The sequence below is a fragment of the Cygnus olor genome, chromosome Z (assembly GCF_009769625.2).
Source record: "Cygnus olor isolate bCygOlo1 chromosome Z, bCygOlo1.pri.v2, whole genome shotgun sequence".
NCBI lineage: Eukaryota > Metazoa > Chordata > Aves > Anseriformes > Anatidae > Cygnus > Cygnus olor.
The window spans coordinates 80,418,710-80,434,808 of NC_049198.1; the positions used below are offsets into that span (position 1 = coordinate 80,418,710).

Consider the following 16,099-nt stretch of genomic DNA (forward strand, 5'->3'; position numbering starts at 1 on the left):
GCTGACTGGCTCGACTTACTAGGCTTTGTCCATAGGATTTTACAGTGAGATAGTCAGCCTCCTGCAAACGCTTACACTGAAAGAGCTGCACCAAAGGATGAAATTCTCATTAATAAACATTTTGCTCCAGAAAAGCAAGTGCTTATAGACTGCAAATTGAGGTGCCATTCAGGATCACAAAGCTGCGTCAGCAGACGACACAGCTCGGCATCACTGGAAAAGCAAGCTAGGCCCAGCTCCTGTCCCCTCCTGCTTCCAGCCACAGGTTCCTCCTCCCTCCCTCGCACTTGTCTCACTTCTCACAATAAAATTCACCATGCTCATCCAGCAGCAGATTCCCGAGTTTGGTGATGAACTGAACCTGCTCGTGCCAGGCGACAGCAGAGGCAGGAGTCAGGCGTGCACAGCGAAGAGCCGGGCACCACCCTGCCAGCAGCAACAAGCCAAAACGGGTGCAGGCCACCTCATAACTTCACCCCCAGCTCTTTAACAACGTCTGTGCTTACTGTTCATGACAGGAGGCTTACACAGCACCTCAAGTTGCATAGCAGCCCGCAACACATACAAACTTAAGCCTTTAAATGGATTGCTAAGAACTAGTTTGCTCTACAGATCTTCCAAGTCAAAGCTGGAAAGTGCCAGAAGCCAGACAAGTCGAATTATGAATGGATCTGCTTGTCCAGCACGTACAAATAAACTCATTTAAAAATGCAATGGGGGTACATATATGAAGTCTGACACTGCTATAAATCCTGACTTATGTCCCCGGCGTCAGCTTTCTGGAAGGAAATTGTGTTCCACACAGAAAGTGACGTATGAGAGCACTTCCCCACACGCTGAGTCAGACATGGCAATGCAGTGGTCACGCAGGCAAACGCAACAGACGTCACCTTCTTACACAGGCTCACAGAGCTCGACATCAGCTAGTTTCTGATCCAGAGAAAGTGCGCTGGCTTAGCCAGAAACCTGCTCTACTTCAGTGAGAGAAAATACCACTGAGAATCTAAATTTAGCAGAGTATCAGAAGGCTCTCACATCCTCAGTGGCACGTTATCTGGAGCACCAGACTACCCTGGTGGGGAGCAGGGAACGAGACAGCCTTGCAGCCAAACCTTCTGCTGCCGACGAGCCTGACGCTTGAACAAACATCTCGGCACAAGCCCCACAGCAAGCTCACACCAGGCACAGTTGTAGGACCAGACAAATGGCTTTTCTACTTCTCATCTCTTGCCAAGTCATCATTCACTTTATTTCATGTCCTGTACCCCAAAGTTACTCAATCTCCTCTGTATTTCAGCAAGGAATACAAATTGTTGGAGAAAGCACAGCAGCATGCTCTCTGTAGGGAGCACAGGGGCCCTGCCTCTTTCCTGTGCCATCCACCTCGTACTTCCTCACACCCACCTACATTAGATGGCACATCCCCAATTAGTACTTTTTAAATCCGTTTATGCACTTGCTGTCCATGAATTTGCCTAATCCTTTTATGAACCTGCTGATACTGTCTGCCTCCAGTCTCCTCTGACAGCAAGGCAGAGAAGTTACCATCCTCCAGGTGAACGGACTCACTGGCTTTAATTTTATCTACCAGTTTTATCAAGTGCCCTCTTGTTCTGGCACTGCATGATATGAGCATTATCAGCTCTACCTTCACATTACCTACCATTTCTCAAGCTTCAGCCCCTTATCTTTCACTCCAAAATGAAGCCCCAGCCTTTCTGGACTCTCAGGAGGGCGTAGGCCACTACTACACTCCCTTGATCACTCCAGAGGAAGAGCAGAGGCCAGCTCTCCTCCCTCACATCCTTCTGCAAATGCAGAGATCAAATTCTTACAGGGGACTTGAAACATGGGTGCCCAAGAGCTTTAAACAGCAGCTCAGGGACACCTCTGCACCGCTCTATATGCCCTCCCCGACAACGCCCAACTTTTTGCTGGGTTTCCTGGCTGCTAATGCACTTTGATTTCAGAGGACTGAAAAGGACAACTCCAAGATCTCCTTCTGTAGTTGCAGCTGCCCATTTTAAGCCTAATTCCATGCACAGTTTACTCTCTCTCTTCATTAGTTAGGGGGAAATCATATGGCACCTTTTTTTTTTTTTTTTTTTGCCACCAGTGAAGAATAATGACATCTTTCTGGAGCTCCTCAGCATCAGTTTCTCCTCCTGCTCCCTGCCCATGAAATCAGCACACCTCTATTTGGCCAGTCCAGCCCAAATTTCTCAGAGTGTAGTCCTAGAAACCTCATGGTCCTGAGTCCAGGGGGCAGGCCCAGAATCCCACCACAGTCATCAAAGCAAGCGATCCTGGAGAAGCTGTCAGTACCCAAAACAGCTGAAGCGATATGCACATTGCCTCAGTGAAGTAGTAATAATCAAACATCAGCTCAGTTAAAAAAAGAGCTACAGCTTCAGCCACATGCCACTACTTCCATCTGAAAAAAATTAAGATAAATTCTCCTACAAAGAACTGGTTAAAAAAATACCTAGAGCTGCTTCAATCAGATCATAAATCTCTAAATGGGGGGGGGGGAGGTGAAAAATTTGAGAGCTACCCATCTTATTTTCTCCAGGTTTGCAGTTTTGCTTAATAGTTTTTGGGCAGGGACTATGTCTGCTTGCAAGACACAAGATCTGCGCACACATATGGCGCTTGGCAAATAACTCGGATATTTATACGGCACCACCCTTGTATACAAGGTTAATTATCTAGTGTTTTTCAGGCATGTTGACTTACAGTGAACAGAAGATGCAATTATATCAACACATTAGAGATTGTGATGTGTAATAGCTTTGTATACATTTTGATGATTTTAAAAGAGTTACCATGCAGAAAGGCTAGGACATGATATAGTTGCAGGATGACAGTGTCAGCCTAAGGATTTTCCCTTCTCCGCTCCACAATCCTTCAGCAGCTTCTCTCTCCTACCTCAGGGCTTACAACTGCCCACTGAGCCTGTAAAAATTTACTTGTTAATTCACAGCATGGCTATACATCAGCATAGCTTAGACTGAGGAATCAGAGGTCTCCTCACAAGAGAAGAAAAAGTATTTGGACAGAAAAGACTGTAGGGCCTGAAAAAGTCTATTATACTATTACACAGTTTCACTGCCACTGAGGATTATTCCTTACCTACACATTCCAGCCATCAGATCTGTCACGTCACACTTCCCAACTACTACAAGGATCGAGGAACTGAAGTAGCCAGCTAGGCTTCCTTTTAATGAAGTTAAGAGAGCTAACTCTCATCTCCAAGCATTTAATATATTGAAACAATCATGCTGTGAGTTGGCAAAGCCATTTTAATGCATGGATATGGATATGCAACCTTAAGTTAGACTCCTTTGGCATACCCACCCTGATTACTCTTAAATTTACATGGTGAGATTATGTTTTTTTTGTTGTTGTAGTTTGCTTTAAATACACATCTTCACATGACCTGGACAGTATTTAGTAGGCAGAAGAACGTAAAATGCTGACGAAAGCTGACATATGACATAATAACATACAGTAAGGACTTGGTTACTACAAAAAACCAGAGACACAGCACCCATAGTCGTATCAAGAGTACTTCTCAAGTACCAGTGCGTTTATCCTCGTATCTGCCATAGGGGGCTGTTGTTTTATTAACACTAACATACAGGAAAGATTACAGTCAGCATTATATGGTAGTTCAGCGTGTCATATGTGAAAAATCCTGGTTCAGATTCAACTGACACCGATAGCTCCTGGCTTCTTTCACAGCAACAGACCAGCTTACAGTACACACCAGCCTGAGCAGAGCCTGCTGCCCAAGCCAGCGCTTCCACTGCCCAGTGCTGTAACCAGAACCACGCTGGGGCAAGACGAGCAGAAGGAGCCTGCAGATTTGCAGGGGGAACGAACCGTCTTGGTTTCAGCAAGAGAGAGATTCCTCAGCTCAGCACCTCTCCTGGGTGCTCATGGCCAGTGCAGCACCCCCAGGGTTAGGCAGAAGCAGCCCCAGCACAAGTAAAGCAGTGGATGTACTGGCTCAGAAAATGGAACTGCCCTTCCTAGGGAAGCTGGCAAACAGATCCAATTAGTTGTCTTGGAAAATAAAGTTCTATTCTAGCTACATGGCCATCTACTGCTGCAGAGCTCATAGCTCCTGAAACAGGAAGGTTTCCTTCCTCTTCCCTGCTTTCTCTTCCCAGGAATCTGTTCCCTCCAGCACTTGTGGATCTCTTCCATAAACTCAGCTCACTAACCCCGAACAAGACACTCTGGGAAAAAAAAAGTTAAACGGGTAGTTTTTCCGAATGAAAAGAAACGGATTTGGATTTTTTTTTCCTCGTTTCAGGGGCCACGAAACCTCAGATCAGCTCAAGTCATCTCAATTTCACTGCAGATATTCAGCTCCACTTTGTCTTCACTGAGTAGACGCACTGGGTGCCAGCAAGGCGCTAGCCTTAAATCAACTCTATAGCAGGAACAATCTCGTTCGTTCAGACAGCATTTAACTGCCCTAAGTTTTTCCTGCAGTCCCATGTCTCATCAACCACAATCTTCTGACACCTGAAACAGGATATACATCCTAGTCACCTTCATACCAGATCTCTGATTTATCCAGAGCAGTCTGTCCTGTGCATTAGAGACATGGATTGTGTAGGAAGATAGTGCAGCAATAGGAATGGAAGGGGGAAAAAAATGCATTTCTTTCATCTGAGAGTAGATGCGCCGGTTTGGCTACAGCACTGCTCACGCTCGGCACAGCAGCTGCCCTTCTACCCAGTTTGGTTTCCCGCTGACGACACGAGTCCTTGCACCAACACCACGAAGCCTGCGCAGGAAGGGGAGCCAAGCAAAGGACAAGGACAGCAAGAAGGGCTTCTGGTTTTCTTTAGCAGCAGAGCTGGCTTACACACTTGCCAAAAGACAGCAGTATTTTCCAGCCAGCCAACAGGGCAGCAGCACAGCACATATCCAACTGAGGCTGAGGTATGAGCTGGGGTGGCACCGATTTAACAGACCAGGTTATCTCCATTCTCTCCCTACCATGTGGAGCCAGTTGTCTGCAATGGAGGCACAAGCCCTTGCTGCCACTGTGTTCTTAACTCAGCTGTTACGTGGTCTCTCTCTTCTACTCATCCATAGAAGTTGTAGGGATTACGATTTTTTTCCCCGCCACTAAGAGATTTGTCCCAAATCAGACTCACAACTTGATGACACAGCAAAAAAATGCAGAGTAAGATCACCCAGTTCTTGCTACCATAAGAAACCAGGGGAAAAAACCCTGCAATCAACCAATGATGAAAATACATTTATTATGAATACTTGTATTGCTTAAATCAATTAACTCTGCATTATCAAGTGCATCATCTTAAGAGAGATACAATCTTAGATTTGAAGAAATCAAACCAAAACAAATACTGAATGTATCATCAGCACTCAGTGTATCTAAGTGGGCAACTTAGAGACAAAAACAGAGACCTCAGTTAGGCATATCCCCTCTTTTCCAGGGAGCTCTCCTGCAGCTTGCACTCTGGTAGCAAGAGTATCAGTAGCAGATTTTTACTTTTTCGGCAACAGCAGGAGGGAATGACCAGGGGCATTCCCAGCTCCACTGCAGGCGCCAGACTCTTCCGCACACTCCCACTCCCAACAGGATTTAGAGTTTCTTCCCTTAACCTCCCACAGTCACGCTTTGGTTCGCTGCCAGCTCATTTCACCCCCATCCTCTTCCCTTTCCCTTTGAGATTTAAGGGACAAGAACCAGCAGACCTCAGCCCCAGCTCCCTACTCAGAGCTCCTATTAATTCTTGTCCCCAGTTTTCTCCATCCTTACCAATCGACCACAGCTCCCATTTTGATTTTCTCTTTTCCTAGGTCTTGCAGTCTCCCATTCCCCCTCCAGAGATCCGGCTCCGGGTCAGTCCCCCCGATCCCATTAGCACCCCAGCTGCACCACCGGGGGCAGCCACCACCAACACAGCCTGAATCTAACTGCAGCACAGCTGCTGGCACATGCAAACTGCAGCTTGGATGAGACTCACGCTAAGTCCACCTTCAATCTGACTGACAGGCAAGCAAAAACCAATACCAAAGATATTTGCCCCATCTACAAGGAGAAGTGCATTCTCACTCCTGCAGATCTCTAAGAAGATGAAGCCTTGCAACAGAAAGTTTCCTAACCCCCAGCCCAAACCCTAGCTGTTCGAGGCAGACATGAGTCACAGGGAATTTCAGCCCTGGTAAGTGAAATACAGCAGACTCCCATGACACCACTTCAATTGCTCCGAGTGGGGAGAACATCAGATAAGCACGCATTTCATATGCTTATTGACTCTACAACCTCTGCAGCTGGAACGTCCAAATGATTATTCAAAGAATAAACACTTAGATGCGAGACAGATTCCTAAGAGCCAGAATTATCCCTGGGTTTAGGAGGCTGAGATTTTAGAGGCCAGAAAAAAAAAATGCTTTAACAGCATTCAGAACAACTTCGAGATTTACAGTTCCTTTCACCTGGAGAACCACAGCTGGGACATAACTGCAGACATATCTTTGTTCTGCTAAAAGCTCTATCAGCTGAAGACACTACAGTCCCCATTGCCCTGCAGGGACTGCTCAGAGCAGTGTTCCCTAGCCTGCTTCAGGAGCAGCTGGCAGATTAGGAGAGGCCACCAGCAACGAGAGTGATATTACATGCTGTCGTCAAACAGTGAGAGGCTCCATCGTGCATTCTGTTTCTTCTTCACCTGTTCTCTTACACTGCTTCTGATCTTCACATGGTAATCCAACCTTCCAGCAAAGCCATCAAAAAGTGATTTTGCTGGGCTAGTTTCTGCATGGAGGGTAGACCTGCATGCTATATAACTTGAGCTCATCTAATCAGGTAGCTGAGCAGAACTTGGTTAAAAAATAAGTGGTCATCCTTTATATTGATACCACCGTAGATGATGCTCAAGTGCTTTAAGCCATGCTGATCAGCACTAGTGAGGCAAACCCAAATAAGAACAACTTCCTGCACCACCTGCATCCAGCCCACTCCATGTGTCGGGAAGCACAAAGGTGAGCAGGGAACCAGGACCTGCCCTCACCTACAAAAAGCTACACAGAGCTGGCCTGCTGCAGACACAATCCCAATTCTGCACGTGGAGTGGAAGGGGAAGCTGAATTCAAGAATTTAAGAGCTGATTGTTATGCAAGCTAAGAAAATCTTCAGCAAAGAAAGCAAGACAGAGTAAGTGCTTCAGCCTTTACAGAAACTATTTAAATTTGAGTGTTAAGCAATTAAGCATACACAGCCTGCCTAAGTTCTACAAGTGATGGCTAAGTAGGTCATTTGAGGGTTATCATGATTCTGCACATCTACATGCTGTTTGAGATATTACTTGTGTTACACAGATAAGATTCTTCTGCACAGAGCAGAGGCGATTACAGAGCTATAGGTCAGCTTCCCTGCATTCACTTAATAACTTTCTCAAGTTCTCAGCAACACTGATTTTAAGCCTTTGCTACAACTTTTCCAGTTGCATGGTAAGAAGTGAAACAGGTCAGGGATACAACCCAGCACAAAGCTAGAGAGAGGAACAGTATTGCCAGCTACAGACCATAGTTCTGCCCTCCTGGGGCAATGGAGGGACATGTGCACTCGAAATTCACAAGCTGACCTATTTAAAATGGAGACAACAGAGGCTGGTAACTTCTTTTCTCTTCCTCATTCCCTCTGCCCAACATAGATATTGCTATTAAATATTAAAAAAAAATAAAAAGCATCTCAAATAAGGTAAGTCTGAGGACCACCTCCCCAGCAGTGTCACATGAAGGGTGAGTGCAAAGTGTGGAATAGTGCAATTTGGCTTGCTAGTTTAGAAGATGGCAATTTTTAAAGGCAGAAACTCCAGAGGCTGCAATATTGAAGCTCAAAGTTTTCTGGTCTGCTATTCTTTCAGTTGCCACTATTCCAATGGCATGTACTGACTCCTACAGGATCAAATCAGGGAACGCAGATCTGCAGGAAGAGTTGGAGTTCCATTTACTAAAGTTAGAGAGATGAAGAAATAGTGAAACAGGAAGCATTTCAGTTTTTTTCCTGATCATAATCGCTATAAATAGTTCTTTATTCAGTTCACAACATCGTGAGGATTAGGCATTTGCTAAAATTTGCTGGAAAATTATACTAAGTTGGAGGTTGATTCTGCTTCAGAAAAAAAAAAAATCAGGTAAATAATTTACCAGCGCTGTTTCATAAATTAGAAATAATTAATCAGCCTTCCCAGACGCGCTACCTGCAGCGAGGAAGCTCCCCCCTCACCACGCGCCGCAGCACCCCGAGAGCCTGGCTCTGTCCTGCTCCCCCCGCGAGGGGCCGAGAGCCGGGGCGGTGGGTCCGGGGGTCCCCTCCAGTGTGGGAGGCGTGCGGCACCTGCCTGACACCGCCTGGCACCCATGGGTGCCCACTGGGCGCAGGGGGAGGCTTCGGGAAGCCTGTGCCGTGGGGGAAAAGGGGGAAAACTAGGACGAAAGCTGTGCGCGGAGGGGACAGGCTGGCAGCGGCCAGCACTGCCCGGCGAGCCCTGGGGGGCTGCTGCTGTGTCAAGGAAGGGCTGATGCAAGGGAGCGCTTTGGGGGAAAAAAATGGGTAAAACAGAGTAAGGCAAGGTAAAACATTAGTAAAGTAAGATACGGTAAAGGAAAGTAAAATAAAATAGAGTAAGGCAGGGTAGGTGAGGTAGAGTAAGCGAGGTAAAACAGAGCAATATAAAATACAGCAAAGTAAAATAAAATAGAGTAAAATACAGTAAAATAAAATACGGTAAAGTAAAGTAAAATGGAATAAAACGGAGCAAAAAGCCCACAGTGAAACAAGACAAGATAAAGCGAGCCCAAGCGAGCTTGAGCGACCCAAGCCGAGCCGGGAGGAAGCCCAGGGACGGACGCCGAGCCCCGGCCGGGGGCTCCGTGCCCGGGGGCTCGCCCCGCTCCCGGCCGCCGCCCGCCGGCCCCGGCTCACCTGCCGGCCCTGGTAGCTCTCGAGCGCGCGCACGGCGGTCTCGGTGAGCTTGACGTGCAGCACCGTCACGTTGCCCGCCGCCCGGCCGCAGCGCACGGCGTAGCGGCCGCCCTCCCGCAGCGCCGCCATCTTACGCGCCGCGCCGCCCGCCCGTGCGCCGCCCGCCCGCGCCCCTAATGCCGGGACCGGGCCCGCCGCCGCCGCCGCCCGCCGCCGCCATCGCCGGCGCCGTGACGTCACGGCCCGGCACGCCCCCCTCCCGCCCCGGCCACGCCCACTGGGCCAGGGACGTGTCTGACGTCACCGGTCGCCGGGCGCGTGACGTCACGGGCGGGGGGGCGGCCGGGTGCGGGGGTCGGTGGTGCTGTGTGTCTGTAATGTGCCGCCTGGAAATGCGCCTTCATTTGTGCTTGTTTTGCTGTTTGTAAATTCTCTATTGGTACTTACTATTCGCGTTTAATATACCATTTGCAAAGTTACTATTGCTATTTGCTGTGTGTGTTTAATACACTGTTAGTAAATTTACTATTGCTGTTCACTATTTCAGTTTAATATACTATTCGTAAATTTACTATTGCTATTTACTACATCTTTTTTTCATTCCCCACTTGCCACGCAGTCCCGTCAGCCCCACGCTGTACCACTGTACCTCTCAGAGATTCATGCCTCGCAACCCCCTTCCTTCACCCTCGTTCTTCACGCATACGCCCTTTAGCTTCCATTTATACTGCAGATTGTTTCCTCGCCACGCAGAGCAAACAATGTAAAGTAATAATGAGAAATCCAATGGCAGTGCAGCCCCTGACCCTATAATGCCCGGCTCTATCCACACGGCTGCTCCTTGTTCGGGGATGTCTCCAGCAGCCCCGTGGGCTGTACGGGTACAGGTACAGGTACGTTCCTGCCAACGCTGAGGCTGCCCGTGTATGCGGGACAGGCTCTCAGGTGCGTGGACGTCCCTCAGCACCCCGCGCCATCACACAGCCAGCAGCACTGCAGGGCCTGCGCAGCGTGGAGCTGGTCCCGGAGCTGTGCCCAAGGCGTCCCTTGCCGAGGGGACTGTGGGGCCCGTACAGGCATTCAGGAGGCAGAAGGAAGAAGAGCGTGACATCCCGGCCCTTCAGGGACTGCTCGTTTGTTTTCCTTCCGCTTTAGTATTTGGTTGGCAGAGGTTTGGTTTGGTTTGGTAGGTTTGAGGGGGCGCCGGTCATGGCTTCCTCAGAGATCTGAGAACAGAGCAGCCTGCCCCAGGTCACAGCTCCAAGGCTTTTCTGTCAGCTTCCCAACAGCCCTATTCTCAAAAACAGTCCCCAGAAGAAAACCCTGTGTGTGGCCCAGTTAAGTCAACAGCCTCACATTCACTGCGCTGCAGGTTTTGGGGTCTTTACAGCTTCCCTATATAGGGAAGAAGATGTGGTCCTGCCAGTGCATGAAGCTGCACCTGCGTAATTAGAGGTGTGACTGTGTGCTGAGCTGCTTAAACTGGTGCAGCTTTGTAAATTGACACCTCCAGGCTAATGACAGAGGTTTTCCTTCACAGCAAATTGTTTCAGCTTATCTTGCAAACGTGAATTAAGAAGCATTGGCCCAAACTGCTTTAGTGGCGGATGATAAGTGAAATAATTTCTTCCACTGGCACAGAGAGATATGGATGGAGGCATTTTTTTTTTCCCACTTGTTTAAAGTGCCAATTCCATGTTCAGATGAGCTTTAAGATTTCTGCAGTTTCTAGATCATCTGATAACTATTTATTTCAAACTGCATTTTGAATGTGACGGGGTGAGAAATCTAATTTCATTTTCAAAGCATAACTACTGTTTCTTTCTGATGGTTGCTTTCCGTAAATAGAGGCCAATACATGCAGGCAAGGTTCGCTTACGTTTTGTTGTTGTTTGAAGTGGAAAAGGAGGATGTATGAAGGAAAGGAGGTGATTATGCTGCTCGCTTTGTATATTATTTCCTCTCCCATGGACTGTTTTACTCTAGAAGAGCTGTTTGGAGAAAGGAGCAGTAAAATAAGAAGCTTGGTAGCTGAGCAACAGAGTAATTCATCCACTGCATATCGAGGTGTAACAGGCTGGCATCTGCGGAAGGGTTGCAGGACGGGGGGGGATATGGAAAAAAACAGATATGATTCAGAGGTGCACAATTATGCTCACAGAAAATATAACAACCAAGGGGAAATGACAGATAAAAGCAGGCTATTTTCATTCCTTCTAGTGCTTTTCCTGTGTTTCATCCAGCACTGAAATGAGCCAAAACACTTTTCAGTGTTTCAGTGCTGTGGCACATTTATGCACGCACACAATTAACGAGCAAGCGTTAGCAGCAGGGCTAAGGCATATGGCATTTCAGCTCCCGTGCTACTACGGCACTTGTTTTCCTTGACAGGTGGTGGGGACATGGCCGTAGTTGCAGTGATGCCGTTGCCGAAAGCAGGTAAGGGTTTGCCTGGTGTCAAGAAGTGGGGCAGAGGTGGATGTTTGCTGCTCGCCTCCTCCAGCAAGGTCAGAGCTCGAAGGCCCAGCTTGTGTTTTTTTTTTGGGTTGTCCTTCCTCAGTCTGGTAGTGATAGCTGCTGCAACCACAGATCAATGGGTTCAAGGTTGCACACTCCTACTGTGGGGTGTAATCATAACAGCCGAGTCTGGGGGAATGTGGGACAAAAACCAGACAAGTATTGGAAATTGCCTCTATTGTGCTACCTGTATCACCAGCAACATTTGCTGCCTCGCTTCTTGTTCTTCTTTTTTTTTCTTCTTCTCCTTCTAATAGTTTTTGTAATTTGTTTTTCATGGCTATGTGATGACATCAAATTCAAAACCCACTGAAATATGTGGCCTGCTTGGATAAACAGGATTCCTGAAGTTCTTTTGGCTTGCACTTACTCTAATGAACATGCTTCAAAAATTAATATGGCCAGTGTTTGGGAGAAACAGCCAATTACTGTTAAAAAAGCAGCCACTTGCATTGCTTGCTCCTTCTTTAATGTTCTCCAAGCTCTTTGTAGTTTACAGAGCAGTGGAGGCTGCAGCGATAATTCATGCTGCTGGAGGAGTGGTGAATGATGTGGGCATATTTTGTGGTCTGTCAAGAAAAGTCTCCATTTCCTCATTATACAGGTTAAAAATATACTTCCACAGACAGTGGGAACAAAATCTTTACAGGTACATAAGAAGTGATTGCTTAGATTTTGGTAGTCTTCGGTAGTAATATAGCTACAAGAGTCCCAATGTGTTGCCTTAAAGTTTAATATTTCAGTTGGATTGATTTGCAGTGTTGACTTTCTAATCTCCTTCACCACTTGTCTATTTCTTGCATTCCACTCATAAAAATGCCATCTGCCATACAAGCTATGCCACATTACGTTCTATACAGCCTGTGTTTTCCTAGCTATCACTGTATTCCCTGAAGACCCTACATGGGGTTGCTCATCACTAGCAAAAAGTGATGCCTTCCCGTCCTTTGTTAGCACCACAGCCCATAACACACAGCCTCCGAACACACAATTCCTGTGCATTCCCAGTCATCTGTAGAGCTTCCATGTCAATCTGTGTGATGCTACATGTTGGACTTGCCAAAATTTGTGGTTCATGGATTGTTTTTGCTGCTACTCACTGGCTGAGTGAAACTTAATCTTAAAGGAAATAGACTATAAGAAATAAACTATAGGAAATAAAGGCTATAAGAAATATAGAAATAAGACTATAAGAAATATAGACTATAAGAAATAGACTATAAGAAATAAACTTCATCTTAAAGGAAATAATGAAACAATCCAGACAAAGAATTAGTTGGTTAAACACTGTCTTATATACAAACAATGTTGCATGAAAACTATAAAACACCTACTGCATTCAGTGCCCTCTTTGTTGTAGTGGAAGTCCCACAGCCGTGATATGTTTTAAATTCTGCTGGATAACGTGGGGTTGCTAAGGTAACCAAGATTTGGATGAAGAAGTCGGAAAACCAATCAGACATTATACACTTCTGTAATCAATTATATACTAACGTAATCATGTCAAGGCAATTTGACATTTTTGAAGCAAATCTTGTAATTTTGATTAGGAGTAGCTTCAGATGCAAAAGAACAGATTTGTGGAGTTGCCTGAAATTATCTAGTGATTTGTTACCAAATTACAGCTAAATAGTAGACAGAGGGGAATTTGTTTTGTGTAGGGTTGAGACAGGAAGACATTATGATTTAAGTTAATATTAATGTTCAAAAAGTTGAGTAGAATGAGATGGTAGTTCGTGGGAATTTGTTGTTGTTGCTGCTGCTCTGTTTTACTTAACTCTTCTGTATTTTAGGCCCTGATTCCAGGAGGCCAGTTCTGTTGATAGCTCAGTCTGAATGCAACTGTTTGCAGGACAAATGGTAAACTAAAGTCATGTACATATAAAGTAGAAACGTTGTCCAATATTCTCTCTTTGCCCTAAGAACGTAGTTTAATTCATCTGGTACTCTTAATTTTACCACACTGTATCTCTCCCAGCCTCGTTCATTTTACTTGTCAGTCACAGAGGCATCAGGTGTTACCCTTGGTGAAACATGGAGGTGTTTTTACTGGGAAGATGTTGCAGCTTGATGCTTTTCTTCACGGTCTCCATACCCTGTCTGAATGCCTCCACGAGCAGCTGACCCTGGTTGAGGGAGGCTAGAAGCTTGAGCCTCCCACCCGTGGCAAGAAGAGCTCCCTCGGGCACTGAACTCCAGTGGGAATTGATTTGATTTAGTACGTTAATTGGTGTTTGGATAAATGGTGGACACAGTCCTAGAGGTTTGCAGCAGTTTACCAAGCTGTGAAATATTAAGTCCCATTCTAGGGAGGCTCACACCGGACCACCAGCACCTCCCTCCCATGATGAAATGCTGTAAACCCATATGAGATCCCTATGACTATATGAACCTATGACAAGGCTCCAGTCGTCTTCCCAGTGTCTTTGATTCTGTCTAGCGCTTCCAGACTTAAAAATAGACATAAAATTAAGTCAGAAGCAGTCTTGCTATCCTGTGAAAAGCAGTAGAGGAGACAGGCCTAAACTCTGGTTTCCATTCACTTTACAAATATGAGTAATAATCTGTAATATTCGTGGTTTCTCTCATGAATGAACTCTTTGTGATTACACTTTCTGGAAATAGCCACGTACAAGCCAAATGTTATTAGAAGAAAATATACATAACTTTTGCTTTCCACTCTTTGCTTTTGGTTTTTAGAGATGAAAGGAGTCTGTAATTGGGTAATTTTCCCAAAACTGGGAAAACAGTACTGTGATAATGCACTGTAAGAAGTAAAACTTTTTTTCTCATAAGAAGGCTACCTGATTTTCATTTTTTTCTCTTCATTTTGAGAGCATGGAATCACTAACAGCTTCCAGATCCCCTGGAATCTCTTTTAATACCACTTTTTATCATATCTCAAGTCAAGTAACTTTAGTTTCATTGCTTAAATAAAATATAGAAAGAAAAAAAATTCCGAAGGATTTTTTTCACTCTGCACCACTTTTGCTTAATTCTAAACATACCAGCCTTGTGCTTTCTTATGGAAGAGTTCAGCAGCTAAACTTACTCCTTGTTAAAACACATTGTTGAGTCCTTATTGTAATTTCATTCCATAAATAGAACCACGACCTTTTTGCCATATGATACATGTCTTATATGTCTATGTTATGCTGGAGAATCATTAAGCCAATTAGAAGCATGTTTTTCCTGACTATAATTTCTCTGAGACTTGCAGTCTGTAATTTATATGTAACTCGGTATGTAGCAAGACATTTGTGGGTTTTTTTTCCTCTTTCCCTGCATCACTCTTAAAAATAAAATTGTCCCAGATGGTTAGATACAGTTCTTGAAATAGGGACGTGCAGCTCTCGGTTTCTTACAAAGTAGCAGTTACTGCTGTAGGAACAATATTTGTTTACCCTACTTGCTAGAAATAGTCACCATTCAGACGCCCTCAGCTCTGTCAAAATACCACAGTTACTGTAATTTTGACAATTAGAATTGTACATCCCACTTTGCTATTGTTTATACCATTGGGTAATTGTTGGCTAGTCACCCCTTCCTACTTTACATAGCACTTTTAAAAATATTACTTTTTTCTCTTTTTTCTTTCTTTCTTGTGTTTTAAAGTAACTTTTCTTCTCTGTTCCTCCCCCGCTCCCCTTTTCTTTTCTTTTCTTTTCTTTTCTTTTCTTTTCTTTTCTTTTCTTTTCTTTTCTTTTCTTTTCTTTTCTTTTCTTTTCTTTTCTTTTCTTTTCTTTTCTTTTGTCTTCTTTTAATTGTAAGCTTGAAGCTTTTCTACTTTGTAGAAGGGTAGTTTAAATTTAGACATAGGCTGGAACTGCTGAAACCAGCTTATTTATGTTCAGTTGGTTCTTGTTTACATTTGCTCTGTAAAGCTTATTCATTCACCCAGAACAGTTAAGTATGACTTGGAATGTTTGCCTTCCACATTAGTTTCCAGACTTTAAATTTGTGTTATACATTTGAAATGAAGACAGAAGTTTTGTTGGAAAAATCAGGTACTGCAAGTGATCTACAGCATTAGACAGTTGATTACACTGTGTTGGATTATAAATAAATAAATGCACTCACAAATGATCAAGAAAGGAAAAGTTGTCATATACCAACAACTTTATCCTCTGGTGTTAGGGGTGAAATTCTGATTCCAGTTAAACTGCTGGAGAAGCAGCTGATGACTGCGGAGGAATGCAGATGTCATTCTAAGGACCCTTAGGACCAGGCAAAATAAAACAAAGCCAGCTGTCTTGGCTCTGTCTGATCCTTTCTCCTCCCAGCCCTGACCCAGCATAAGAATGCTTTATGACTGAAGCAGAGTCAAAACCAATTTAATTTCATGATGAATGCATACAAAATCCCAATACCAAACTTGGGGCTAGAGTTTCAAGGGTGCTTCATATGAAGGAAAACTGACTTATGATGGAGAGCTGGTGCATACCACAGTCATGCGAGCATATAAAAGCCAAGACAGTGGAACTTTGTTCTTGCTTTTGGCAGTGACTTACAGAGAACATAATTTCTTGGCACATAATAATCATTTACCTGCCTTTGTAGTGCCTTGAATTGCTCTAATGGAAGTTATGCTGCACACGCGAAAAT

At 45.0% G+C, this 16,099-nt stretch overlaps 1 protein-coding gene across 2 annotated transcripts in view; it reads right to left on the bottom strand.

Moving 5' to 3' along the window:
• ELL2 (elongation factor for RNA polymerase II 2) overlaps positions 1-9,172 on the bottom strand; it is a 44,611-nt gene extending 35,439 nt beyond the window's left edge. The window contains exon 1 of one of the 2 annotated variants that reach the window (XM_040541120.1): positions 8,978-9,172. In XM_040541120.1, the coding sequence (XP_040397054.1) occupies positions 8,978-9,106 (129 nt within the window). In that variant the 5' untranslated portion in view covers positions 9,107-9,172. The remainder of the gene's footprint in view (positions 1-8,977) is intronic. The other variant, XM_040541119.1, reaches the window with a different exon arrangement.
• Between the last annotated feature and the right edge of the window lie 6,927 nt (positions 9,173-16,099).